The sequence below is a fragment of the Neovison vison genome, chromosome 7 (assembly GCF_020171115.1).
Source record: "Neovison vison isolate M4711 chromosome 7, ASM_NN_V1, whole genome shotgun sequence".
NCBI lineage: Eukaryota > Metazoa > Chordata > Mammalia > Carnivora > Mustelidae > Neogale > Neogale vison.
Window position 1 is genome coordinate 202,380,306 of NC_058097.1, and position 27,426 is coordinate 202,407,731.

A 27,426-nucleotide genomic window follows, 5' to 3' on the forward strand; every position below is an offset into this window, starting at 1 on the left:
CGGCGCGCACAGTCCCCGCCCCGCAGCGTGGCGCACCCGGTCCCGGCGTCCTCCGCGCGCGGCCCTCGCCCCGCCCCGCGGCGCGCACGGTCCCGGCGTCCCCCGCGGGCAGCCCTGGCCCCGCCCCGCAGCGCGGCGCGCAGGGTCCCGGCTTCCCCCGCGCGCCGGGGCAGGGCGGGGCGGCTGGACACTGCCGGGAGCGGGTGAGCGAAGCCTGTCCCGCCTGCCCGGCGCGGGAGTCCGCGGGCGCCATGGAGCCCCGGGTGGTTGCGGATGCTGTGGAGGCGGGGGAGGAGGACGCGATTATGGAGGCTCTGCGCACGTACAACCGGGAGGTGAGCGAGGCTCGCGAGCGGGGTCCTCGCCAGGGAGGGGCGGGGCGGGGCCCGCGTCGTGGCCGGCCCTGAGCGTGTGTGCGCGGCCAGGGGCGGGCGGCGCCGGGAGGAGTTGCGGGGGACGCCGGGTGCAGTCCCCGAGGCCGGTGTGCGCTGTCGGCCCGGGGGGCCTGTGCCCTCGCGCCCCCCCCCCGCCCCGCTGAGCGCCCGCGTCTCCCCGCAGAACTCCCAGAGCTTCACGTTTGAGGACGCCCAGCAGCAGGACCGGAAGGTGGGCGCGGACCGGGGTGAGGGGCAGGCGTGGGTGGCCCGTGGAAGGGGCCTGCTGGAGCCGCTCCTCTCCCTGCCCGCAGAGGCTGGCGGAGCTGCTGGGCTCGGTCCTGGAGCGGGGCCTGCCGCCCTCCCGCCGCGTCCCCTGGCTGCAGAGCATCCGCATCCTGTCCCGGGACCGCAGCTGCCTGGACCCCTTCACCAGCCGCCAGAGCCTGCAGGCCCTTGCCCGCTATGCCGGCGTCGCCTTGGAGGAGCCGGTCCCCGAGCCTCTGGACGTGGACGTTGTCCTCGAGTCCCTCAAGTGCCTGTGCAACCTCGTGCTCAGCAGCCCGGTGGCGCAGGTGCAGGCGGCAGAGGCCCGCCTGGTGGTGAGGCTGGCGGAGCGCGTGGGGCTGGGCCCGCAGACCAGCTTCCCGCACGACGTCCAGTTCTTTGACTTGCGCCTCCTGTTCTTGCTCACGGCACTTCGCACGGACGTGCGGCAGCAGCTGTTTCAGGACCTGCAGGGGGTGCGCCTGCTGACCGACGCGCTGCAGCTGACCCTGGGACTGATCCCCGGGGAGAGCCCGCCCGAGCTCCTTCCTCCCCAGGAGACCGAGCGGGCCATGGAGATCCTCAAAGTGCTGTTCAACATCACCTTTGACTCCATCAAGAGAGAGGTGGACGAGGTGAGGACGGACCTGCACCCACAGGGCTTCACCGTGTGGGCGCTTCCTGGCTCTGTCTGCCTGGAGGGCACCTGCCGGTGTCCGGGTATCGGATGGGGAGAGGACCGTGGAGTTCTCAGCCTGTCTGGAGGAGGCGAGGAGATGCACATTTTGGGCAGAGGGCCTGAAGAACGTTTCTGAGAGAGATGGCGTGTGTGTGGCTGTGTGGCTCCTGCAGCGCAGGAGGGCGTTTGGGGCACGGGGAGGCCATGAGCGTGGGGCTGGAGCGCACCGTGACTTTGTCCTGAGAGGACCTACGCTGGATTGAGGAAATGTCGTCAGGGTGTGTGGAAGAGGACGCGGGTGAGGTGTGCGGGAGAGGAGAGTCGGGGTCCGTGTATATGACCCAGGAGTAGGGCTTCCCCTCACGGGAACCCCTTTCTCTTCGGTCAGGAAGATGCTGCCCGTTACCGGCACTTGGGGACCATCCTGCGGCACTGTGTGATGGTCGCTGCTGCTGGAGACCGCACGGAGGAGTTCCACGGGTGAGGGACGCCTGTTAGGTGGAAGGGAGGTGTGCTGGTGTGTCTGCCGAGCGGTTCCCAGCCCTGGCTGGGACCGACGTCCGCGTGTGGCCAGGACGAGGGGTACGGATCTGAGGATGGGAACGTCATTCTGGAAGCAGAGGACTAGTGACGAGGGGTGCTGTGGTCGCAGGGCAGCTTCCTCCTCTCCGTCTCCATGACCTGTGCCTAGGCAGGTTCTAGTTTTCCAGAGATGGTCTGCGGTGCTTCAGCCCAGACAGGGCCTGGCAGGGAGGGCATCTGCAGGCAGTGCCCCCTTCCTTAGGAGCTCACCCCACCAAGTGGAAACACTGCCATGGTCAGTCCTGCCCTCAGCTCTGGCCTCTGGTTCCTGTCGCCAAGCCCCCAGTCACTAGTTCGTGTCTTATGTGGCCTCTGCGGGGGCATCAAGGGTTGTACCTATGCTGGGGATCGGACTCAGCAAGCCCTCCTCCCCGTCTGTCCTCAGGCACACGGTGAACCTCCTGGGGAACTTGCCCCTTAAGTGTCTGGATGTCCTCCTTACCCTGGAGCCACGCGAAGGCTCCCTGGAGTTCCTGGGAGCCAACATGGATGTGATTCGTGTTCTCCTCGGCTTCCTGGAGAAGCGTCTGCACCAGGTGGGGAGAGGGACCTGATGTGGGGGCTCCCCAGTGGCTCTGACCTTCCCAGGCAGCCACGGTCGCTGCTTTAACAGTCCGCATTGCACAGTGGAGATCAGCCTGGCGGGGTGATTCGGGAGATTTCTGCGGCTGCTCTGTGGTCCAGCTTGGCAGACCCTGAGAAACGGGGGCGCGCGTGCGTGCGCACACTCGGTCCGTCTTACGCACGCAGACTCACACGCGCTCTTCCGGGTTTTGTTTTTTCTGGTTATTGTGATGAGTTTTCTGAGTCAAACAAAGAACTTTTTACAGCTTTTTGTGCATGTTTTTTGAGTCCTTGCTGGTGGCCTAAGAGTCTCGGTGTTGCAACATTCAGCAGCTCTTGGCAACGAGCGTCAGTTGTGTCTTGGCATCCCTGAGGGGACCCAGAGGCATCTTGAGCCAGAGGCTCCTGCACCCAGGACATTGGGGGCCAGACCTCTGACCAGCTCCTCTGGGAGCTCGCAGACATCACGCAGGCTGCAGCCCGCACTGCAGTGAGACTGGGTGGACCCCTTGGGAATCCATGTTGCTCATGCGTGCTGGGAGTTGAGTCACGTGCGTCGAATGGGATGTCTGTGACGGTCCCTACCGCGACTGCTGCTAGGCTCGCGATCCAGGGAGGTAAGTGGGGGGAGGCCGGCAGCTCTTCGCTGTCCGAGTCTGTGAAGCCCATCGAGGAGGGATTTTTGTTGTGTTTTGGGCGCTGTTTTTTGAGGACAGGTCGTGTGTCCTTGGGGTGCTAATGGCCATGAACAACTTCGGGGTACAGGTAGGGAGGGTAGCGTAGCTGAGTGATTTGGCCAGGTCACAGAGCACACATGAGCACTCCTCAGATAAGTTCCCACCGAGGTCCTCCTGAAGCTCTCACGGATCCCCATTGCCCATTCCTGGCCCCTCAGCTGGCTGACTGTGGCAAGGCCTCTTCCTGAATGCCTCCTGCCAGGACCAGGCCTTGGGGGAAGTGGGGGGGGAGTGGTGCGTGCATGCGTGCGTGCGTGTGTGTGTCACTACCCCAACCCCGACCTCAAGTCAGGTGGGGGCACAGCCCCAGTGACAGAGGCTCCTTTGCAGACGCACAGACTGAAGGAGAGTGTGGCCCCCGTGCTGAGCGTGCTGACGGAGTGTGCCCGCGTTCACCGGCCCGCCAGGAAGTTCCTGAAGGCACAGGTATGGGCGGGGGGCTGGGGGGTGGAGCTGGGCCCCCCAGATCACAGACCCCAGCCTCTGCAGGCCCAGGCTGCCTCCCCAGGTGCTGCCCCCACTGCGGGATGTGAGGACCCGGCCCGAGGTTGGTGAGTTGTTGCGGAACAAGCTTGTTCGCCTCATGACACACCTGGACACCGATGTGAAGAGAGTGGCCGCCGAGTTCCTGTTTGTCCTGTGTTCCGAGAGTGGTGAGTGCTGGGATCCAGCCCCCCGCCTGTCCCTCCAGCCCCCTTCGCACACTGACCTCTACCCTGCCCCTCAGTGCCCCGGTTCATCAAGTACACGGGCTACGGGAATGCCGCCGGCCTCCTGGCTGCCAGGGGCCTCATGGCGGGGGGCCGGCCTGAGGGCCAGTACTCGGAGGACGAGGACACGGATACGGATGAGTACAAGGAAGCCAAGGCCAGGTGTGTGCCCCTACACCCTTGGCTCCCTCGCTCAGCCTGGTCCCTGTTCCCACAGCCAGATGGAGCCACGGGCGGGTGGGACAGGAGCACAGGTGGGCAGGACGTTGCGAGTTAGGCACTGACTCCATAAGTGATCCACCCTGATGTCAGGACGTTTTGTTGAGAACATGGACTGAAGGCGGCTGGGCCGTTGGGGGACCAGGAGATCCAGCTGGCAGGAGCTGGTCCACTGCTGCTCCTGGAGGGGGGCTTCCTGCCACCCCCAGGAGTGTGGGTTCCTTGCCAGTCCAGGCCCAAGCAGAACGTGTGGTACTCCACCCACTGGGCAGCGGCTCCTGTCCTAGAGAGTCACTAATGCATTCCCTGCACCCCCTCCCCTGGGAAGCAGCATAAACCCAGTGACCGGGAGGGTGGAGGAAAAGCCGCCCAACCCCATGGAGGGCATGACGGAGGAGCAGAAGGAGCATGAGGCCATGAAGCTGGTGAACATGTTTGACAAGCTCTCCAGGTATGTGGGGAGGCAAGGCGGGGCCCACGGCGGGGAGAAGGGAGAATAGAACCCCAGGCCTGTGTCCAGTCTTGTGAGCTCCAAGAGGTGGGGTCAGAGGTGGGCTTCAGCAAGGCTGCGTTCCTGAGGTTTCAAACAAAGGAAATGCCCCAGGAAAGGCTTAGACTTGAGGTGGGTGGTGGTGGTTTCGTAGGTGATGAAAATTGAGATCTCGAGAAATTAAGACTAAGGTCCCAAAGCCACTGGGTACTAGTTGGGATTCCCCAGTAAATGGGAACAGCCCGGTGGAGCACTAGGAAGTAGTCGGGGTGAGCACGACTTCCACCGCCCTCTACCAGGCCCCTTCCCCACCTCACTGTGCTTTTCTCACAGGCACAGAGTCATCCAGCCCATGGGGATGAGTCCCCGGGGTCAGCTGACATCCCTGCAGGATGCCATCTGTGAGACCATGGAGGGGCAGCTCTCCTCAGAACCTGACTCTGACCCCGACTGAGGACAGCAGTCGTCTGTTCTCCCTTCAGAACTGGTGCTGCTTCCAGAGATGTCTTGGGACTGTGACCCGGGGAAGCCACGTCCCTCTCTAGCTTGGAGATCCCTTGCTCTTTACTTCCAAAGTTCTGTTAATGATTTGTTTCTGGTCCAGTTTCTTATCTGTAGGACTGTGAGGGCCTTGTCCCGCTGCAACTCTGGGAACTCAGCCTTGATTTCTGCAGCTGAAGTAGTCTTGTGTGTGCAGGGGCTGCTGCCTGGGGACAGAGCTGGGCGTGAGCACACGCAAGCATGTCCACGTCTGGCAGGCTTTCCCAGAGCTTCCAAGCCAAGCCAGCGCTGCGGTTCACGGGAAAAGAACTGGCTAGAGCTGTGTGTACTAATGTCAGAAACAAATTTTCAAGGTACGCTCTGCCCTTCCTGTCCCCACTGAGCTCAGGACTGGTAGCATCTTACGCATCCGTGGTCCTTGCCCAGCTGTCTGCTGTAGTGTCCACAGCGCCCAAGCTCTCACTGGTTGTGACAGTGGATTCCTGACCTTCCCCCTGGTGTAGACCATAAATATATGAAGGGAAGTGTACCTCGTAAAGCCCTAAGTTTGGATTTCTGTCACCTGCCACAAAATGTCACAGATGTCACAGAAAACATCATCTTGGAATAAAGAGTTTCAAGCAAGAGCATGTGTACTGGGTTCATTTCATTCTTTTCAGAATTTGGCCCTTTTCCTAGATCATTAGTCCTGTTCTCTGTTCTTGAGGAGTCCCCAGATCCCCTCTGAGTCTGTTACATGTCCCATGGGTAGGGAAACCATGCCTAGAAGGAGGGACCACACACAAGGTAGGAGCCAGGGATCAGCAAGCTGGGTGTGGGGGCAACCCCAGCAGAAGGAGCCTGTGCGGGAAATATGGGCAGGCCAGAGGCAAGCCGAGGTTTCTGAGTGAGTAATGCCTTCCCGCAGCACAGAGGTTAATTTGGGGGCATTACTGGGAAGGTCTGGCGGGGCAGAGTGGGGGCTGGTTAGCTGCCAGAGCAGAAGAGTTTCTTGGGGGGAGGCTGAGGCAAACGGCATCAGGGTAGAGTGGAGGGGGTGTGGTGGTGAGGGGTGCTGGGGCCCCATGGGAAACAGCACTAGGCCCCTCTCCAGGGTAGAGCCAGGGGCGTCTTCTCCATCCTTGGGTTACTCCATTGTGGGGAATGTCCATGCTTGCCCAAGGTCCCCTTTCACATCATTAACACCTGCATTCCTTTGAGGAGACCAAAGAGTTTATTTCATGCCAGAAATGCACAAAGTTTCTCCAACTAACAAGAACCCTACTAAGGAGGCCAGCGTGCTAAAGGACTCGATTCTATTACGTGGGACCCAGGACCACGCCTTAGGAATGGCTGTGGCCCCTCCGCCCCAGACAGTCTAAGGGGCAGAGATGCTGAGCCTGCCCTTCAGACGGAGACCCAGACACACAGCAGGTCCGGTCTGGGCGTCCTGTTGGTCCACTGGGGTTCCAGAGGGTCACTGTCAGGAGAAAGCTTTTTTTCAGCATCAAGAGCTTCAGCAGACTGAAGAGTCAAACCACAGGAAAGCGCTGGACAGCTTGCGCCCGCAACTGGGGTGGCCCACAGCCCGAGCACGACATGACCCACTGGCACGGAGCTCAGGACCCGGTCGGCCTCACCCTCTTCCTTAGGCAGCAGGTTCTGGTTCAGCCAAGACTCTTTGCTCAGAGGTGGGCAGGGACTCCTTGGAACCACTTCCGGTCCCAGAAGGGGAGGGGGGACCCGCCCTCACTCTATCTGTCCTGTCCATGGAGCTGGAACAGAGGAGGAAGGGAATCAGACCCACAGACCTCAGGACCTGGATTCAAACTATCTCAAAAAACAAACTCTTTCTGCCTCTGCCGATGGTGCTGTTGAGCCCAAGTAACACGATGCCAGCAGGGTGAATCCAGGTGGCCAGCCAGGGGAGACGTGCTGAAGCTCAATGCTCAGAAACGGGCACTACTGGGGAAGGTGACCCCAGGACAGACTGCAGCTCCTCCCTCAACATTTACTTCTGGGTAGCCGCTCTTTCATTATATACGTAAACCCCTAACACCAGAACCCACCTTACACAAATTTCCTTAAGAGTGTAAAATCACACAGGTCAAATCCTGTAGGACTGCTTCCAAAAATCCCCGGGGGGGGGGGTCACATAACTCAGTCTTGTATGGAAGAAGGATGTCAGATCCAAGAAGCTGCCAGGCGATCTGACCAAGCCACTTACCGCTGCTTCTTTTGATGTGCCAAGTACAGGCTTCTGTGCTACCTGCCTCGTCTACTTCCACAATACCACCCAGCAGTGGAACTTTGACATTTACAATGAGATAAGGAGTGATATCAGCCTACATCTTAGCCATTAGAGCCAAATTCTGGAAGGGAGGGCCAGAAAAAACAGTGGTCACAACGTCTAAGATGTGTGGAAATAGCACAAAGCCTCGTGGCCTCAGTAAGCCTCAGATTCTTCTTTCTTTGGTTCAACAAGGTAAGAAACTAGGCTGCAGCCAGAGGCTGGGGGCTTTGGTCAGTCCCCACCCAAGAGCCCTGAGTCCTGAGGCACTCACAGCTGAAGGGCAAGGCTTTGCCACGACCTCAGCCCCAGGGCCGCGTCACATGCTTCTTTTGGAGACAACTGGACTTGAGGTGCTCAATGCTGCCTCCTTTAGAGGACAGGCACTCACGCCAGGGCCACACGTGCTTAACTGATTCTCACAGGAAACTTCACTTGGTACAGGTTTGACACCTCGAGAGCATCAGAGGTCTTTGGCTTTCTACCCTCAGGAGATCGTCCCAGGCCAGCAGCCCTCGGGCTGACCACCTCCTGAAAGCATCCTGAGGTGGGGCTTTGTCCCATACCAGCGCACAATTTCCGCTCCTCGAAGCTCATCTCAGAACCGCACCTGAGCCTGGTGCTGCTTTATTTAGGGGACAAAAGGCTGCAGTGAGAGCCGCCTGGTCCGCCTGGACCATCTCCCCCCGGTGATGATGAGTCACAACACCCAATCCATAAGCACACAGAAGGCCCCAGACAGTGGCCGGGACAGGAGTAAGAGCCAATATCCGCTCTTTCTGTCCCTTTTCAGCCAGAACTCCAAATCAGGGGGACCCAGACCCCTGGGCAGTGAGGAAGACAGCCCTCTTCGGAGGACCCTGCTTGACAGTCTGTACCTTGTCTGTCTCCTGCTGGACAAGCTCCTGCAACTCTTCCGTCCAGCCCAGAAGCTCCACCAGCCTTTCCACGCCTTGAACCACATCCCCCAGCTGCACCACATCCGTGCCGCGAGGACGCCAGGCGAAGGGCCCCACCAAGTCCCGGTTGATGAGCAGCCGGGGCACCGAGCTCCGCACGGCCTCAGACAAGCTGGCAAAAGGCTCTACCTGAAAAATTGCCCAAACGTGAGGAGCACAGCGCCCACCCTCCAAGCCCCCCAGGATACCGCATGCCACAGCCTGAGCCTTTGAAAGGGCAGCTCAGACGGACGTGAGGCCTTGGACACAGTGAAAACACACCACTGTTCCACTTCTTCCGGTCATGCGGTCTGCTGGGTCTCAGTGCCTGGGTTCCTCCCTTCTTGTGCCTCCCTGGTCCATGTCCTTCTGCTTCCCGCACGTTCGGGCCTCCACAGGTCCCCCTGCCCAGGTGCACCTGGGCTCCAGCACCTGTACGCACTCTCACCTGTCCTGCCCCATCACACACCGTCTCCTCCCAGCAGCATCTCGCCCGTCCGCTCCCGCTCCCTGGGAGCAAAGGCCTGGGCCCTCAGGGGGCTCCTGGGCGGCCCACAGGGGTGGGCGCCCCACCTCTCCACGGTCTCCACCATCCAGACCTCCAGGGACTCCTAACTCAGTACCTCTGGGCTTCTTCATCCAGCTCCCAAGTGAAATTTCCGCTCACGAGTGATAACACAAGAAACAGAGGAGATAGACGCGTGAACACTAGCCCATTACCTGGTGGGGACATACTCAACACCTGCTTTCGCGGAAAACATTTCAAATGAGTGATTTAAATGTACACAGAACAGTTCTTCACGGGAATTTAGGTTTCATAAGTAAAGGGAGAGAACTTTTTAGGCCTGATAAGTCAGATAATGCCAAGTATCACATTATTATCTACATAAAAATATGATGTAGAGGGGCGCCTGGGTGGCTCAGTGGGTTAAAGCCGCTGCCTTCAGCTCGGGTCGTGGTCCCAGAGTCCTGGGATCGAGCCCCGCATCGGGCCCTCTGCTCAGCAGGGAGCCTGCTTCCTCCTCTCTCTGCCTGCCTCTCTGCCTGCTTGTGATCTCTGTCTGTCAAATAAATAAATAAAATCTTTAAAAAAAATATATGATGTAGAAAAATAATTTTTAAACCTCATTACCATAAACTGCAAACATACTAACAACATGTGACAGTTTATATTTCTAATTGCTAAACTACTTTATAAACACTTTATATAATTTATGGCTTTAAATGCTAATTTATAAAAAGACTAAGAAAATAGCCCAATGAAAAATGAGCAAGAGGTACAAATATGTAACCCAAAGAAAACACAGTGGTTGGCACGAAAAGACGAACTTCACTCTTCACGACAGAAAGGCTAGCCCTCCCTCCCTTCTCTCTCTTTCCTCCTCTCTCACACACACATTTATTTCTAACCAATCAGATGGATAAAAACTTAAAGACAGATTTTTAAAAAACACTAAAGACAGCTAATGTTTGGTGTTGCTGAGGATGTGGGAAAGCTGGTCGCAGTGTATCTTTTTGGAAAGTAACTTCTCAGTATTAACGGAGGCTCACGTGCACGTGCAAACACATGCCCACACAACCGCTCACTACACTCTTACTCTGAATACAAAATCCTTACACTATTCGTTTCTGCTGTCCATCAGTAGAACGTTCCTTAAATAAATTATTATACAGCCATCATCCCTCATCTTAAACCTCTTGGGGCTAGATGTGTTCCAGAGTTCAGACTATTTCAGATTTCAGAAATCACCTTATGGTTGACACGCGCCCCCCTCAGTGGGACCCAGAGGGCTGGTCTGTAATCAAGTATGTTACTGTTTCTTTCACACGGCACAGGAGATAACGTCTGAGCAACACCGCAGAATCCTTGGTGCCCACAGACGGGAACTCTGCTCGGGGGTCCCAGCGGGGACGGCATACCCGCACCTGACCAAGGAGGTCTCTGCGCACAGTGTCGCTGCCTCTGCTGAGAGCCCACATCTGTGCAGCAGAGAAGCCTGTGAGGACAAGCAAACCACCTGGAGGGACCCTCCATTTCACTCCCTATGTCTGTGTAATGTGGGCGCAGACGGTACTTTTATAACCAGAGAAAAAGGCTATTTTCATTTCACTTTAAAAACAGAGGGCTGGCGGTCCCCGTGTCCGCTGCCGGCGGCCAGCGCAGGGCGGCGGCCAGACTGCGCACCACCCACCGCTAACTACTGCTGCCCCCGGCCCTCTGCCCCCCACAAAGCTCCCCCTTCCATCCAGGCCCAGTATGGGCATCACAGGTCTGACACAGCACTCGAGTCAGTGTGTCTGGGGCCAAGTTCCCCCAACCTGCCCAAGCTCTGTTCTTGCGGTCTCACTCAGGTCACAACCCTGGAGCCCTGCGGGTGTCCACGCTCCCCCACTCACCATTCCTTCACACACCTGGGCTCTGACGCCTTCCGCAGTGTCCCTGGCCAGCCGCCATCACCGCCCGGACTGCCACCTGTGGGGTCTCTGCCAACTCTGCCCACCACAGCACTCGCGGGGTCAGGAGGTCAGACCTTGTCCCTACTGCCTTCCGATCACTCACTCCATGTGGCCACGGGCCACTGTGTGGCGGTGTCTGCTGCCAGACCTCCGCTAACACACGCGTCTCCTTCTGGCCTCAGCTCCAGGCTCACCTTCCCGACACGGCCACACGGACCAACCACGCTGGTATCACACGCAGTTCACAACCCTCCCCAGCCTTCCCGTCCCACTTGTCATTTCTCCTCTGTCACACTGCCACCTAACACCGTCCCTTGCTTGCGACGTCCTACTGTGTCCGTCCAAAGCCCTAGCATGGGGCTGGCCCACAGCAGGCACATCTGCTGAAGAAACGCACTGGGCTTGAGGCCTCTGGGCTGGCGGGAGCTCTGAGCACAGGCCTTCCTGGCCCTGGTGCCCTGTGGTGCCAACACCCAGTCAGGCAGAGCTCGGTGCAGAGGCTCATTTATTGCTCTTGCAAAGTCCTTCACAAAGTCCTGAGCTTCAGGTCCAGATGGAGAGCAGCTTCTGGAATGTGTCCACGGTGTGTCCCAGGCACCTCACACACACGTGCAGAACTAGTTCGGCACCCCCCTCACATACCTCCTTACCAGCCAATGGCCTGAGCACCCACAGACAGAGCCAAACCACTCCCTCTCCTGTCCCCAAGTCCTTCTGCTTGCCCTCTCTTATAGTCACGTGGTCTGAATGTGCCCATAGCTCTGACTTCGTGAGCACCAGCCTCCTGGACATCTTGCTTCAAGCCCCAGCCCCAACAGTCTCTGGGACACTGCAGGGCACCAGCCATGTCCCCAGTTCAACCCCTTCAAGCCCATCAATGCTTCTAGCACAAAATCGGCCTCTGCGGTATGGCCTGGGAAGTCTGTCCTGCCCCATCCCTCCCTTCTCCCTTCTGCTCACACACGGTACCCCACCCACACTGACAGCAACCCCAAAGCTGAGTGTCTTCCCTCCTCCCCATTCCACCCAGACTGCCGCTCCCTAGGCCAGGAACACCTCTGCATCCTTACCAGCTGGCCCTCCTCACCTGCCCAAGTCAGGGTGCCAGCAGGCTCCGAGAGCACCTGGGGCCACCCCCAGCTGCCCCACCCCCCGGGCCCTATCCTTCCAGCCTCCCCCCACCTCGCACACACACACACACATACACGCACGCACACACACACACACACACACACACTTCCATCCACCTCTGGACCTGCTGACAAACCTCCAAGGAGGTCCCAAGGATGAGCAGCAGATCCGCCATAGGGAAATCAACCACATGCAGCAGGAACCTCTGGGGAAGTGCCTCCCCAAAGAACACAATGTCGGGTTTCACGACGCCAGTGCAGACCGGGCAGCGGGGAATCCTGTCCACGGACACGTCAGCCTGTGTGACAGACACAGAAAATGGGCCGAGGACGATGTCACAACACACTTTAAAAGCTGGCTCTCTCGGGTTGCCTGGGTGGCTCAGTGGGTTAAGCCTCTGCCTTTGGCTCAGGTCATGATCCCAGGGTCCTAGGATCCAGTCCTGCACTGGGCTCTCTGCTCAGCAGGAAGCCTCCTTCCCCCCACCGCCCCTTTACCTCTCTGCCTACTTGTGATCTCTCTCTCTGTCAAATAAATAAATAAAATCTTTTTAAAAAGATTTTATTTATTTATTTGACAGACAGAGATCACAGGTAGGCAGAGAGGCAGGCAGAGAGAGAGGAGGAAGCAGGCTCCCCGCTGAGCAGAGAGCCCGACATAAGGCTCGATCCCCAGGAGCCTGAGCTCATGACCTGAGCCAAAGGCAGAGGCTTAACCCACTGAGCCACCCAGGCGCCCCTAAATAAAATCTTAAAAAAAAAAAAAAAGAGTTGGTTCTTAATATCGAGGGAAACAGAATGAGAGAGAGAGAGGCAAACCAAGAAACACTCTTAACTAACAATATGAGAACAAACTCTTGGCGACTAGAGGGGAGGGGGGCACGGGACGAGCTGACTGGGGGATGGGGACAGAGGAGGGCACTGCGGTGACGAGCACCGGCGGACATATGGGTGTGTGAGTCACTCAACTGTACACCTGAAACGAACACAACAGTGTATGTTACATAACTAGGACTTAAGTAAAAACTTAAAAAAAAAAAAGATTGCCTTTACTAAGAAATTTTCAAACATTCACAACAACTGAATAATGAACCCAGCTTTGGCATTTACTGACATTTTGCCCATTTTGATTCACAGAGCACCCTAAAACTGGGGGCCGGGTGGAGTACTCGGGAGCAGGTCCTGAAGGCACAGGACATGCTGCAAGTGTCACACGAAGCTGTGCACCTGGGGCAGTTATTAGAGCCGTTCAGATGCCAAGGAAATACTGAGTAGATGACAGCCCTCAGGAGGTACTCTACAGGCATGTACCCTCCACTAGGCATAATTCAATGTGAAAGGTGATATAAAATTTGTCCCCAACTTTAGCTAAAGCGATCATGCATCGTCCTAGGCCTGGCAGACATTCAGGCTGAAGCTCTAAGGACCATTACGACAGACCACTTACCCGCAGGCCATGGGAAGGTGGACACAAACCATCACTACACCCTAAGATGCCTGCGTTGATGTGCTGGGCTGGGTTTCAGAGGACACAGCCCAAGAAAGAGGACTCCAGTTTCCTAAGACAAAACTTCCTGGCCTCAGCTTAGCAAGCTGAGCCCAGCCAGAACCAGCAGAGACAGCCAACCAAAGAGTCTACTCAAAGACTTCAGATACTATCAGATACAGATTAAGGAGAAATAATGTTGAGTGCTTTAAAACAAAATAAGACAGCTTTGAAACATCTGATGGGGATAGAAAACTATAAAAAATAATGTAGTGGATTTGAAAAAGAACCAAAGAGAACTTCCAGTAATAAAAAGTACCAAAAATTAGGAAGGCACTTGTGATGAGCACTGGGTACTGTACGTAGATGATGAATCACTAAATTTTACCCCTAAAACCACTACTACACTATACATTAACTAACTAGTTTTTAAATAAAAATTTAGAAGAAAAAAATGGGGCCAGTAATTCAGACCTGGAAATGAGCCTACTGCTGATTGAGGTTTTGCATCTCATTAAATCTTATCCAAACAAACAAACAAAAAGAAAGAAGAATTAGCACTCAATGGAAGAGCTTTACTCTGAACAACAGAATAGAAGGTTGATAAACTGGAAAACAGATCAAAAGACATTATTCACAATACAGCATAGAGAAGAAAGCCAGAATACACATAAAAGCCACAGGTGGGAGCCTGAGAGGGTCTCGTGGGAGTTTAAGTTCCACAAGGAAAGAGAGGGAGTGGGAGAGGCAATGGTCAATGGGTCTTTCCAGCAATGACGAAAGGTCTCAAACCACAGATTCAGAAAGCCCTACAAATTTACAGCAGAATAAGTAAACAAAAGGAAATCCATAAGGAGAGAGACCACAGTAAAAGTGCAAAACCCCAAAGACAGAGAGAAGAGGTTACAAAGGTGCAAAGAACAGACAGTGACAGACTGATCCTAAGTTTATAAGGAAAGACCAGAATACCCAACACACAGAATGATGGAGAAGATGTCAAGACTTAGTATAAAGGGGCACCTGGGTGACTCAGTGAGTTAAGGCCTCTGCGAAAAGCTCAGGTCATGATCCCAGGGTCCTGGGATCGAGCCCCGCATCAGGCTTTCTGCTCAGTAGGGAGCCTGCTTCCTTTCCTCTCTCTCTCTCTCTGCCTGCTTCTCTGCCTACTTGGGATCTCTGTCTGACAAACTTTGGAAAAAAAAAAAAAGACTTAATATAAAAAGCTACAGGACTCAGGACTGTGGCAGGACTGTAAGAACAGGTGAAAATACCAGTGGGACACAAGAGAGCCTAAAAGTAGACGTGCACAGTCAACTGATCTTTGACAAAGGAGCAAATCTCATCTCTTCAACAAATGGTGCTGGACGTTATGAAAATTAATAATAAAGGGAGACCTTGCTAATGTGGATTCAGGAGGCTGGAAGGAACCCTACTACTCACCACCAATCACATGAAGAATTGTGAATTACAGACCCAACAGAAGAACCCTCAACAGCAAAGAACCATCAAGGCAGGTCCCAACAGGGGAAGATGTGTACCACCGTCTACAACAAGTCAACCATCCAGTGACAGCAAGCAAGACGCCATCTTTCCCCTGCCCTGCTTCTCCAGCCCCTCCCAACTCCCTCCCTCCTCTCCGTCAAATGTTCCTCTCCTTTGTTTTTTGGACTTGCCTAGTTTTGCTGTAGCTTGCTTGCCCCAAACTGCGTTTTTCTACTGTTCCCGAATAGTCCATTTTGCTGAAGGCAGATTTGCTTTTCAGGAAAACGTGACTTGGTGTCAGAAGTGGGATGCAGGTGCTGCCCGGCGGTTCTGAGGCCGCGAGCGAGCAGGTGCCAGGCCCCACAGACCGAGTCGGGCTCGCGGCTCTCCCACCGAGCCTGGGGTCGAGGGTGAGCTCTCTCCTGGGCTGTGTTGTGAGCTCTCCAGGCGTTATCCGAGACCTTTAGACGGCACTGTCCTTTCTCGGAGTCCTCGCTTGACCTTGGGTCCGACGCCTTCCTAGAGCCAGGCTGCTCCTACCGGACTGTACTGTTTGGAAAGTTTTCTCTTCCCCCTAGGGAAAAGCCTCTCGGAGAGGAGGTCCCGGGGATCAAACGCTTGGAGGACACCACTGCCCCCACACTCCCACACTTCTGGAGCCCCAGCTTGCTCTAGGTTTCAAAACTGTGGTCCCTCCTCACGTGCATTCTTAACTCAATGGACGGACTCCACCAAAAGTAATTTACAGCTTCGATGGCCATGATGGGGAACCTGCCATCTCCCCAAATCCACTCTTCTCACAACTGAATCCGACAGCCGTGTTATTTTAGTTGGTACCTTGAGGCTTCCAAACACTTTAGGGTTCAAAGTTTTCTCCCTTCTTTGGTTCGTTAACTTAGAAACAGCATTTTCCAAAGAGGCAAACAACTGAAAGAAGTCAACGCGGCCTCTGAGTCCGGCCCTCCCCACCTCCTTTGTCTCCGGCAGGTCTTGCGCTCCGGTCCTGCCTCTGGAGCCGTTTTCCTCTTCCCTCGGCACAGTCCCCACCTCCTTCTACCCATCGCTCATTCTAACCCTCTGCTGAGCCTCCCTTTACCTCCAGACCTCTCCCCACCCGCCTCCTCCGTCTCCTGAACCTGTTCACACCGGCCGCTTCTGAAGTTCACTCTGCTGGGGCCCAGGTGAACACTAGGTTGCTCGTGTTGCCTGGACCAAGGCTCAATTTCGAGCCATATTGCAAGAGTGTCCTAAAGTGACTGAGGACCCCCAGAATTTGCTGAAGAACGTAACACGGTCGTTCAAACTTCCTGATCTGATTTCTCAGATTTATGTCGATGGGTCCATATGCTTGCCGGTGAGGGTCAGGCCAAACGCTGGATAAAACCAGCCCAATGAGAGCACCCTGAAAGGGATTTAGAGAAACAGATGTCTGAGTTTGGGCAAGGTACCAGAACACTCGCTGGAAATCTCCAGATGTTGGGGAAGGTCATCAAAGAGGTGTGACCCCCAGTTGACCTGTGACCTGGACCCCAGCACTTGGAAGCTCCTCACTCCGTTCCTGCATCCTCGGACCCTGGGTTCCCTTTGTGTGTCCCCCCACACCCCCGCAGAGGCTGCTCCAAGGACGCGGCCTTGAGAAGGTGATGTGGTGTGGTCTTGAGAACATGTGCAGAGTAGACAGGGCTGAGCCCACTTACGGCCTCTTCATGAACTTTTCAAGATTTGGAGTCAGATGTGGGGATCCAGCCGTCCCGCTGCTGCCCGGGACAAGCCCTGCATGTCAGTTCCCTTGATGACTAGAACGGACACCTACGAACCTGGAGTGGCCGCCTCCTCGGTCTGTCCCTGCCCTCCGCCAATGGGGGGCAGATTTGGGATCGTACCCAGGAGCTCCCGAGAGGGCTGCAAGCAACATCGAGCAATTACAGGACCCTTTTCTGAGCCTGCTGACTGGAACAGACTCAGGCTTCCTCAGAGAAGCCCGATGAACCTGTTCATGACCATCACGAGCGACTCCACGTTGTCCTCAAAGAGAATTCTTCCTCTCGATGCTAAATCCACCCAGGTAGCCTTTAACCCCATTACTAACGAGCCGAACCATCATCTCATAGGAAACCTTGTCCACTCCAGACTTAGTTAACTTGGAAAACCAGCTCGCTGGCATCCTAGATGACTCACCTAAAAGAAAGACCACGACCACTCTCAATTTTCACCTCCAGCAAATTCGGCCCCTAAACAACCAGCCCCCGACCCCCACCCCTTGATGCTATTACACAGGGCCAGGGCAGGAGCTGGCAATGACTCTTCAGAGGTAACAACAAAGGCACAATTCATGGAAGAACAGTATGTTAGACCTCATTAAAATTAAAAACCCTGCTTTGTGAAAGACACTGTCAAGAAAGTGGGAAGACAATATTTACAAAAGACATCTGATAAAGGACTGTTATCCATAATACAAAAAAAGTTCTTAAAACTCCACAATAAGAAAATGAGCAACTGTGTTAAAAAATCGGCCAAAGACCCGAATAGACAGCTCACCAGCGAAGATGTACAGACAGCAAACAAGCATCTAAAAAGCTTCTCCACATAGCATGTCCTCATGGAACTGTACACGAGAGCAAACAGGACCCCCACCCGCCTACCACCACAGCCAAAGTCTAAAACACGGACAATACCAAACGCTGCTCCCACTCGCTGCCGGCAGAAATGCAAAGTGGGGGAGCCACGTCAGAAGGCACTAAACACGCTCTCACTTGGTATTTACCAAAAGAGCCGAAAACTCACGTCCACACAAAAGCCTGCATGGGGAGGTTTACAGCAGCTTTGTTCATAACTGCCAAAACACGGAAGCAGCCAAGATGCCCTTCGGTAGATGAGCAGATAACTGCCGTCATCCGGACAAGGGAGTACTATTCAGCACCAGAAGTGGTGGTCTGCGAAGCCATGAAAAGACGTGGAGGCGTCTTGAAGGCATCGGACCGAGCAGAGGAAATGGGACTGACCAGGCGGCACGCATAGTTCCAGGTCGGAACTTCTGAGAAGGGCCAGTGTTCGCCAGGGGCTGTTGGGAGGGTTGACTGGTTGGAGCACAGAGCTTTCCTCTGTGGTGATGAGAATGTTCTGGAATCAGAGAGAGGCGGTGGTGGCCGGACACGGGGAGCGTATCAAGAAGTGCCGACAAACTCTGCACTGTCAGACGCTAATCTGACGCTTCTGTGAGTCTGACCTCATTAAAAAATAAAAGACAGGGTCCTATGCCTCAGCAATATTTCAGAGTTTCATCTTTTTTTTTTTTTCAGAGTTTCATCTTTATTTAAGATTTTCCAGTCTATCCTGTTCTGCCTGAAGAAACCCATCCTACAGAACTAGCCCCAGACGGACACAGGATCCAAGCACAAGTGTCATAGATGCATTGTTCCTAAGAGCAAAAATCACAAACATCAGAAAATACCCCACAGTAGGTAAAGGGCTAAATTTAATATAAGTCACTAAAAACAGCAAGCAGACCTGTACTTACTGACACAAGATATCCATACAATTTTGTTCTGTAACAAAGCGGTTTGTAGAATATTAAACTTAACAATCCTATTACTGGGGGGTCTGCATGCCTCAGTCAGTTAAGTCTCTGACTCTTGGTTTCAGCTCGGGTCATAATCTCAGGGTCATGGGATCCAGCCGCACATTGGGCTCTGCCCTCAGGGGGAGTCTGCTGAGGATTCTCTCTCCTTCTCTCTCTCAAATAAATAAATTTTTAAAATTCTTAGTAATCCTATTACTAAAAACAGTATAGTCACTCTATGGTGTAGGTACACTGATACGGCCAAGTATGTTTGGCATTTTTTTTTTAAGGCTTGGAGCCTTATACATCAAACCGTTACAAGTGGGCTATAGGAAGAGTTGGAAGGGAGATACGTTTTCCCCTCCACGTTTCTTAATGTTTTACAAGTGTGTATTACTTTTCCAATTTAAAAATAAAGAAAAATGTTTCACACCATTACTGTTGTCCTTCCAAGATGACGCTTATAAAATGCCACTTTTCCCATACTCCCACCACGAAGTGCAGGAGAGAGAGAAGGGGCAGCAGGACAACTCACCCAAATGTCCTTCCCCGGAGAGGGCCTTCGGCAGACGGTGCACGTGGCAGAGGCAAAGGATCCATGAGCTTCAACCAGCTTCGAGGCAGGGATGCCAGACACTGAAATTCAAACCACAGCTAAGAGCCGCCAGCTCCAGGGTGAGCTCTCAGCCAGGAGGCCCTTGCTGGAGTCCCAGCTGTCAGTGCAAGCCTGGGGTCGCCACCTCCACCCCCTGAAGATAACGTCCCCCTGAGCGGAGGAAGCGCAGGGATGAGGGCTCCCAGGTGGAGCCAAACCATGGTTAAACAAAGCCTGTCGACAGGTTTGATCTAAGTGCAGATAAGATTACATCTGATACCTAGGAAGACACTTTCTACTCTCCAGACACCAAGGAAAAGTGAAAAAGCTATATAGGGGTGTCTGGATGGCTCAGTCACTGAGCATCTGACTCTTGATTTCGGCTCAGGTCTCGGTCTCAGGGTCCTGGGATCGAGCCCCGAGGCAGGCAGGCCCCACGCTCAGAGGAGGGTCTGCTGGAGATGCTCTCTCTCCCTCTCCCTCTGCTCCTCCCCCCACGGGCACATGTGCGCAGGCTCTCACTCTCTCTCCAATAAATAAATCTTAAAATTAGGAACAAAACAAAACAGAAAACGACACGAAGACAGTAAGTTTCAAAAAAATATAAAACCTGTAGAGCACCCACCCCACCCCAGCCGGCCCCGTCTGTCTTCCCTGCACCGGGAGCAGCTCTCCTGCCGCACCCTCTCATCCTGCGCCGAGGTCGTCCCCAGCCTCTTCCTGGCCAGGAGCGCCTGCCAGCTGTGGAGCCCACTGCTGACTGCGGCGGCACTAAGCCCCCCGGGGACGCTGACCGAGAAGAGCCTCAGAGGCAGCGCCACAGCCCCGACCTCCCTTCGTCCCCCCGCAGCTTCTGAACCACACGGTCTCACGGGACCTCCGCACACTGGCAGAGGCTCCCGCGGTCGGCGCCGCCGGCTCTGGGGCTGAAGTGGGCCTGCGCTCAGAAGCCTCGTCCCTGGCTGGGCTAGGAAGCCTCCTCCGAAGCAACAGCTCTTCTCCCACACCGTTCTGGGCTTTGCCCTCTCAGAGGGACAGCGGCCTTTCTCATCCTCTTCGCCACGTGAAGGAGCCGCCTCCACCTCCCGTAGGTTTTTGTCCCGCATCCTGTCTGCCCCGTATGTTCCTTCTCCTAACCCTCCCCAGGCAGCCTGGGGAACGTGGTCGGCTCAGGGTTTGACAGAGGAAGACAAATAAATACTGTACTAACAAGAGGAAAAGCTGTAGAAAAACAGAGGTACCTTATAATGACAGTTACCTGTTCCCACGGTCGGCTTTGGAGCTGTGAGGGGCAGACAGTCCCAGCTGCGGTGGCTTCCTACTGTCCCCATTACTGTCCTACATCTCCACATGCGAAAGCCCACGGCCACACGCTCCCACCTTCCCACAAGGCCTGTCCTGCCGCAGCTCCAGAAGGAGAGGTCATCCCCATGGGTGTTCGTGGCTGCTAAGTGCAGTCCAGGCCACTCCGGTTTTCAAACCACCGGGTGTCCGCGGCGCAGCCCAGCCGCTGCTGGCTCGCAGCACCCGTCAGCGCTGCCGCCAGGAGAGAAAGGCTCGGCCAGTGCCTCCCGCGATGCACAGTCGGCGTCGGGACCACCCGTGAGTCACTGGTCAGGGCCGCTACCGGGGCTGGCAGGACATCGCTATACAAACAGTCTGCTAATACTACGCCAGGAGTGGTCATCTCTTCGTGACCGTGACATCGTAGTTCTGTTTTAAAGGTCTTTACCTTCTCCAGATACCCAGTGAAGTACTTACAGGCTGTTTACAGGTCACGTTCATGACATCACGGACAGACGCGCTTCGACATAACTGGGGCTGGGGGGGCGGCAAGACACAGACAAAGGAAGGACCAGCTAGGACGAGGGCGTGAGGGTTCACCACAGTCCTCTACTTGTATGTGCTCGAAAAAGCTCATAATTAATTTCTTGAAAAAGAAATCATTGTATCAGATTAGCTGAACTAGAGGCTCCCAATGTCAACTTTAACTCTTTCCGAAACTCACAGCCTATCCAGTAGGCCGGGACATCGGGTCCACCAGTGAGATCTCCACAGTAACTTTTTTTTTTTTTTAAATTTTTATTTTTTTTTTTTAAAGATTTTATTTATTTATTTGTCAGAGAGAGAAAGAGAAAACGCGCAAGCGCACAGGCAGACAGAGAGGCAGAGGGAGGAGCAGGCTCCCTACAGAACAAGGAGCCCGATGCGGGACTCGATCCCAGGACGCTGGGATCATGACCTGAGCCGAAGGCAGCTGCCTAATGAACTGAGCCACCCAGGCGCCCCTCCCCAGTGACTCTTAAACACACGGGGCCTTTTTGTCAGGGACGAAGGCGTAACTAGTGGGCTTGAAATCAGAGACGGGGTAAGCACTGCCTGGAAGCATGTGAGCAGGTGGAGACGGCGGAGGGCTCACCTCTCTCCAGCCCATCGATGTTCTGCGTGTAGAGCCGCAGAAGAAGGCCCTTGTCGTGCAGCAGTCGGAGGAAGTAGTGTATGATGTTGGGCCTGTAGTTCCTGAGGTACAGCTCCTTGGCCAAAGTGAAAAAGGGCTTGGGGTTGTGAGAGAAGAAAGCGAGCTCGAAAACGGCCTCGGGGTACGGGAGGTCGTACTGCTGCAGGTTACTGTAGAGGCCACTCCCGGGAGACCTGCAGAAAGGAGCAAGAAGCTCTGAGCCCAGAGCAAGAGGGTGGGGCCAGGAGGCAGCCCAGGGCCCAGGGAAGAGCCGGCGCGGCAGGGCACCTGAAGTCCGGAATGCCGCTGGGCGTACTGATGCCGGCGCCCACCATGACCACCACCCTCCGGCAGGCTCTGGCTTGGATCAGCTCCGCTATGTCCTGCAGAAAAAGCTTCTCCTTCCTCCTGCTGCCTCCTCTTCCAAACACGCTCGAGGCACCAGCAGAAAAAGATATGGGTCTTCTTCCACCTGCAATGCTGACAGGAGAGGAGAGTGGCCGGCTGACCAGGGACAGGTAAGCTCGTGCTAGCCCTCCCGCCACTCCACCACGGAGACCGACTATGCACCTCCCTCTCCTCCCCCCAGATGACCACCCTTCTCATCACGGATGACTACTGGGCTACAAGAGAAAGGAGTCTCAACTCAGAAATCACAACTTATTTGGGAGCAAAAAACTCCAGTCAGTTGGAACTGGGCAAACAAGGAATGTACGGTCTCTTAATTCTGCTGTCCAGCGCGAGTGCGAAGAGAACAGGGTCCGCACCAGAGGGGTGGGAGCTGGGTGGGGTTCTGGGTGTGCTCCCTGCAGAGGCATACACTTCGCACCCCTGGGAGTGACAGACCGGCAGTGACACTTAAAGAAAGCCAAACATCTCAGACTTTACACCAAAAACGATCAGGAGAAAAAGTGGGTTCTGGAGACCATTCCAGAAACACTCGCGCCCTGACCGCTAAGGCTCCACACTGCTGTAGAAACTTGATCTTCAGTGTTCGCCACCGCTGGTACTATGAAGCAGCCGAAGGAACCCCACAACCAAGACAAGGCAGTGGGTTGGGGGCTGGGGCCCCCGGCGGCGCTCAGTCAGTGGGTGTCTGCCTGAGGTTCATGTCACTATCTCCGGGTCCTGGGATCGGGCGCCACATGGGACTCCCTGCTCGGCCGGGCGTCTGCTTCTCTCTCTCTGCCCTTCTCCCTGCTTCTGCTCTTTTTCTCGCTCTCTCTCAAATAAATAGATAATTAAAAAAAAAAAAAAAAGACAAGGCAGTGGGTAGACTCAGCTCAGGCTCTCTGAGAAACACTGGAAGGCTTCTCGAGTCACCCCCAGAAGCCAGGAGCCGAGACACTCCCACGGCTGAGTGCTAGGATTGCAGGATGATCTTCCATCGGGAAAAAAGTGAGACACAACGTACAAGTCACGAGCTTCAGCAGAGCCTTAGGACTTAGAAAATGACCCAACACCCAGGAAAGCAACAGGAAGAAACAAAAGCAGCGTGAGTAACACCAGGCCCACAGCACCCCCTGAAAGTGAGTCCGCAGCCGTGGGAGGCAAGGCAACAGAGCCTCACCTCCTGTGGGCCTGGGAATGCTTCCTAGGCTCACTGATCTGCTGCTGGGGCCCCTGTGCAACATCTAACCAGGCTGCACAACTCCCTCATCTCCTGGCACCATGCTGGCAACTCACCCAGGGTTCAGGACCGCCAGCCCCACTGCGCCGGGCACCATTCTCACACCCCAGAGACTGGTGGCCACCATGTCCGTTCTTCCAGGAGAAGGCCCTTGATGACCCTCCCCCAGGACGTCTCTGACTTCAGTAGAGAAACTCCTCCACCCTGACGGGAAAAGAGATTCAACAAAAGAAGTCGGAACCTTCCTCACATGAGTGATGAATCTAAAATGAATACAGACATAAACACAGGAGACGAGGAGCATTTCCTCTACTCATTTGTGGTTTAGGCAAGAAATAAGCATCATCCCAAAAGCACGTCGTCGTGCATGTTCGAACAACTCGGGAGCACGAATCTTCTAGAGGGATGACTCTGTCTTCTGCGTTCTTTCGCTCCTTCCCAACCAACACTGCCCACTCTCTGCACCGACCCCCCACGGGACACACGGGCAGTGAGGGTCCCCAGAAGCTCTCTGCTCCCCATCCCAGCACAGCGAGTCCCACCCCAGTGACAATTTCAAGCCCCACCCTGCCCTCTTATATACCCCCGCCTTCAGCCAAGCAAAGGACTGCCTGGCTCTTGTGTATGTGCTACCCCGGCTTCCTCTGCCTTAAAGACCTTTCTCCACCTCGGCATGTCCAGCTCTCCCACAGTCAAGGCCGGGACTTCGCGAAGCCACTGGCGAACCCCAGTGAACAATCCCTTTGCACTCGTTTGATTCTCTGCTCCTTTTAGGCAGGCTGACAGCCCCTCCCTCCCTGCGGCGACCCTGCACGCCACCTCGCACACCGCACCCGGGGGTCAGGCCCTTGCCTGCTGCTCACGGCCTACTTGCTTGTGTTGTTGCCTCTCCCACCACATGGGCATCACCTTGGCTTTTCAAAAGAAGAGATTTCTGAAAGGTATGTACAAAAGAAAGAGGAACAAGACAAAGGAAGGTGTATGTGCAGGGCCAATGGCCCCCAGAGGAGAGTCAGAGCCCTGGGTCACTGTCGGTCTCATCAAGTCACTCTGCCACCCTGAGCCTCAGTAGCTAACGCCAAGACCAAGAAATGATTCTTCCAGCCTTGCTCAAGTCGACCCTTCCCAGCAGAAAGCACAGGAAATCCACACAGCAGGGAAAACAGTGCTTCCCCCTCATCTCCACACTCCTGCGGAGATGCCCACAACCCTGAAGGGGGTTCTGCTGCATCAGAGACTTGTAAAAGCACCCGTCAAGCAGTTCTTCTGAGTGTGATGTGGTAAGTCTCCAAAGGAAGTTTTCCAGTGAAAACTGGCCAGATGGTCAGGAAGAGACGAGATGCTCGGGCTGTCCCCAAGCTGGGAATGGCCCCGCGTCCCTCAGCACCTAGAACAACTCTTCCCCTGCGATCTCCACCCAACGTTTACTGAGCTCCTCCTACATGCAAGTCATTATGAGAAGCACAAAAGGAATTAAAGGGAAGTTGTGATATTCTGATTTATAATGTTTTTGCTCATCCTCAAACCCTTGGAATTTCTAAGAGCAAAGGGCACGTCTTTTGTTACCACGGCCGGTCTCTGTCCTCAGTTCCTGAGCTCCCCTCACAGCCATGAAGGTGAGGTGGGTGTCCTGTTCTGCGTAACCAGCCCCTCTCCACCACATCTGGGTTCATGTCCATGAGGGGACTTTGGGAAGGCCCGAAGGGTGGGGGCTGGCTGCCGGGCAGACCAACTGTGATCAGAGGGTCGGGGTCTCCAGAGAACTCAAGAGGAGGGGTGCTCAGTGGGCTTCCCGGTCGGTGAACCACATGCCGGGCCCCTGGGCCCCAAGCTCCGGAGGCACAAGGGACCAGGGACCCTTGCCGACCTCCCCCTCTGCATCTCTGGGTCTGGCGGTTCACTCCGCTCCTCGAGCATCCTGCGGACGAAGCCCGCAGTCCACTCCGTCAGCTGGTCTCCCCCGTTCTGTGAGCCGCTCGCGCAAATGAATGGACCCGAGGGGGGGGTTGTGGGGACCCCCGATTCTCCGCGGGTCGGCAGCAGCACGGGACACGGCTGATTGCTGTCTCAGCGGGGCCGTGTCGGGGCCGGGGCCGTCCCCACCGGGCCGTGTCAGGGCCGGGGCCGTCCCCACAGGGCCGTGTCAGGGCCGGGGTCCTTCGGGTGCTGTCCTCCCTCAGGCAGCTGGAGTCAGAACGTGCCGGGACCCTGGTCAGCGCAGTAAAGAAGGAATTTTCTGGAATGAAGGAAAATCCCTTGGACCTACTAAGCTCTTCAACTTTCAGTACCTGTGCGAGGCGGCATCAAGTCGATTATTATGATCCCTTCACCGACACTTCGGTTTCCTAACAACTGTGGGCCTTGAGACCGTCGCATGTCCAACGCCTAGGCAGGCGGACGGAGTGGGCGCGACCTCGCCAACGCGCAGCGGAGGCCGGCAGGGGGCGCTCTCCCGCCCGCGCGTCCTCCTCGCAGCCCTCCGCCTTCCCCGCGGGAAGAAGCCGCTGCGTCCATCCGGACCGCCCAGCCAATGAGAGCAGAGCCCAGCCAGTGACAGCACACCCCAGCCAATGAGAGCAGAGCCCAGCCAAGGAGAGTCAGCCACAGCTCAGCCAATGAGAGCCAGTCACAGCTCTGCCAATGAGAGCAGAGCCCAGCCGAGGGGAGCGCGGCACAGCCAACGAGAAGCCAGTATCTTCCAGTTCCCAGTTCATCCCGAAGGTCTTCGCGCTTCCCACGGCCCTCCAAGCCCCCCTCCCCTTCCTCGCTCGAAGGGCACTTCTGTTTACGGAACTTGTCTCTGGTTTTGCCATAGCTTTCTTGTCTTGGATTGCATTTTCTGCTATTCCTGAACACACCCATTTTCTTGGCAAATTAAGTTTTATTTTTTAAAGTTAACAGCAAAGATCCCCAAATGTACAGTTCCTGCCGAGAAGGGTAGGAACACACGCTAGCGAAGTGCGAACTGCACCGTCTTTGTCGAGGGCAATGAAAACCCGCACACCTTTCGACCCAGGCGTTGACCCCAAGTGAGTACGGACAGCGTCCCTCAGCGTTACCGGTCATGACCGGATCACAAAGGGTCTCCAGGACAGAGCAATTACGCACCTTAGGAAGCATCGGTAGAACGGAATCCTGGAGCTCGCGCCCAACCTGGAAGTCGGCGGGGGGACCCTCAGTGCCCCGCGGAAACAGGCGGCGGCACGGGTCTGAACGGTCAACCAGCGCGCAGCCCCGGCTGCATCTAGACCTGCCCCTCCGGGACCGGAGCGACAGGTCCCTTCCCCCGACTCGAGCCGTTTCCGGGACGGCGAGGCAGGGTCGGGGGAGCGCTTGCTGGGGTGGATGTGGGGGTTCGCATGAAAACAGCCACGCAAAGAAAACACGAGAATGCTGCAGGTCCGCATGAACGACCGCGGAGGCACGTACGTTCTGACAGTTGCGTGGCAGCAGCGACTGGCCGCAGGACCCACGAGTGCCGCCCGCACCCGCCCGAAACGTGCAGAGGAGACAGAGACCCCGCGGCGCTGCTGACCTCTGGACTGTCCTCTGAGCTGCGTGCACGGGGGCCCCGCGTTTCCCGGTTCTGCAGTGTCCCGCGACCACGCAAGGAGAACACCGGACCCCGGCGCCCGCCTCGACCGAACCCCGCCCGCTGCTCAACCCCAGCAGCGCGGACGCCTGAGCGCTCGCCTCCCCCGGCCCCGCCCGCCCCGACGCAGCCCTGCGGCCGCCCTGCCGCGCCGAGAGGCCCCTCACCTGCCGGGCCCCAGGCTCTGAAGGCGGAAAGCGCAGGCCGAGCCCACCAGGCCATGTCCACGCTCCGCCGCCGCGCGCTCGCGACCTTGTCCCCAAGGGCCACGAGTCCAGCCCAGGTGGAGGGACGCCAGGCGGGGGCGGCGTCCCAGCCCCTTGGGGTCCCGCCTCTCGCCCCGGAGACAGGCCCAGGCGCCGGCACTCGCCGCTCCCACTTCCCCGCCCGGTTCAGCCGGGACGGGGAGGCGAACGCTGCGAGCACTTGCTCCGGCCGCTCACGGCATTCTCAGTCCGTCCTCGCGAGCCACGGTTCAGACGCTACTGTCACCACGGTCCCCATCCGAGATGAGAGCCTGCGCGTCACCAGGGCCGAGGCCGCAAAGCCGGTCGGAGGCCGGGCCGGCCCCCGGCCCTCGTACGGTGGAATGGCTCGGCGGACTGCGCGGGAAATCGGGCACAAACCCCGGAGCGATCTTCTCTCGCGGCGCAGGCGCCGTTACCCTGACGACCGGCGCGCGCCGCGGCCGCCCGGGCGCTCCCGGC

At 56.2% G+C, this 27,426-nt stretch overlaps 2 protein-coding genes across 8 annotated transcripts; one reads left to right on the plus strand and one right to left on the minus strand.

Annotated features, from left to right (window-relative positions):
* The first annotated feature begins 134 nt into the window (after positions 1–134).
* Positions 135–5,749, plus strand: RIC8A (RIC8 guanine nucleotide exchange factor A). The gene is made up of 10 exons (XM_044259856.1): positions 135–335; positions 559–606; positions 689–1,276; positions 1,709–1,800; positions 2,288–2,438; positions 3,534–3,629; positions 3,712–3,856; positions 3,931–4,075; positions 4,464–4,583; positions 4,956–5,749. Exons 1-10 carry the CDS (start codon positions 252–254, stop codon positions 5,074–5,076), a joined length of 1,590 nt encoding a protein of 529 aa, XP_044115791.1. The 5' UTR covers positions 135–251; the 3' UTR covers positions 5,077–5,749.
* A 564-nt stretch (positions 5,750–6,313) lies between these two features.
* SIRT3 (sirtuin 3) lies at positions 6,314–27,153 on the minus strand. Of its 7 annotated transcripts, none has more exons than XM_044259860.1 (8): positions 26,887–27,007; positions 23,184–23,331; positions 21,786–21,977; positions 21,459–21,691; positions 18,980–19,080; positions 12,055–12,216; positions 8,271–8,480; positions 6,314–6,877 (listed from the first exon to the last, which is right to left on the minus strand). In XM_044259860.1, exons 1-8 carry the CDS (start codon positions 26,939–26,941, stop codon positions 6,857–6,859), a joined length of 1,122 nt encoding a protein of 373 aa, XP_044115795.1. In that variant the 5' UTR covers positions 26,942–27,007; the 3' UTR covers positions 6,314–6,856. The 7 variants fall into 7 exon arrangements, with proteins under 7 accessions (XP_044115795.1, XP_044115794.1, XP_044115800.1 ...); XM_044259859.1 differs by lacking the exon at positions 26,887–27,007 and adding an exon at positions 25,416–25,531; XM_044259865.1 differs by lacking the exon at positions 23,184–23,331 and having other exon boundaries at positions 26,887–27,153.
* Positions 27,154–27,426: the final 273 nt, after the last annotated feature.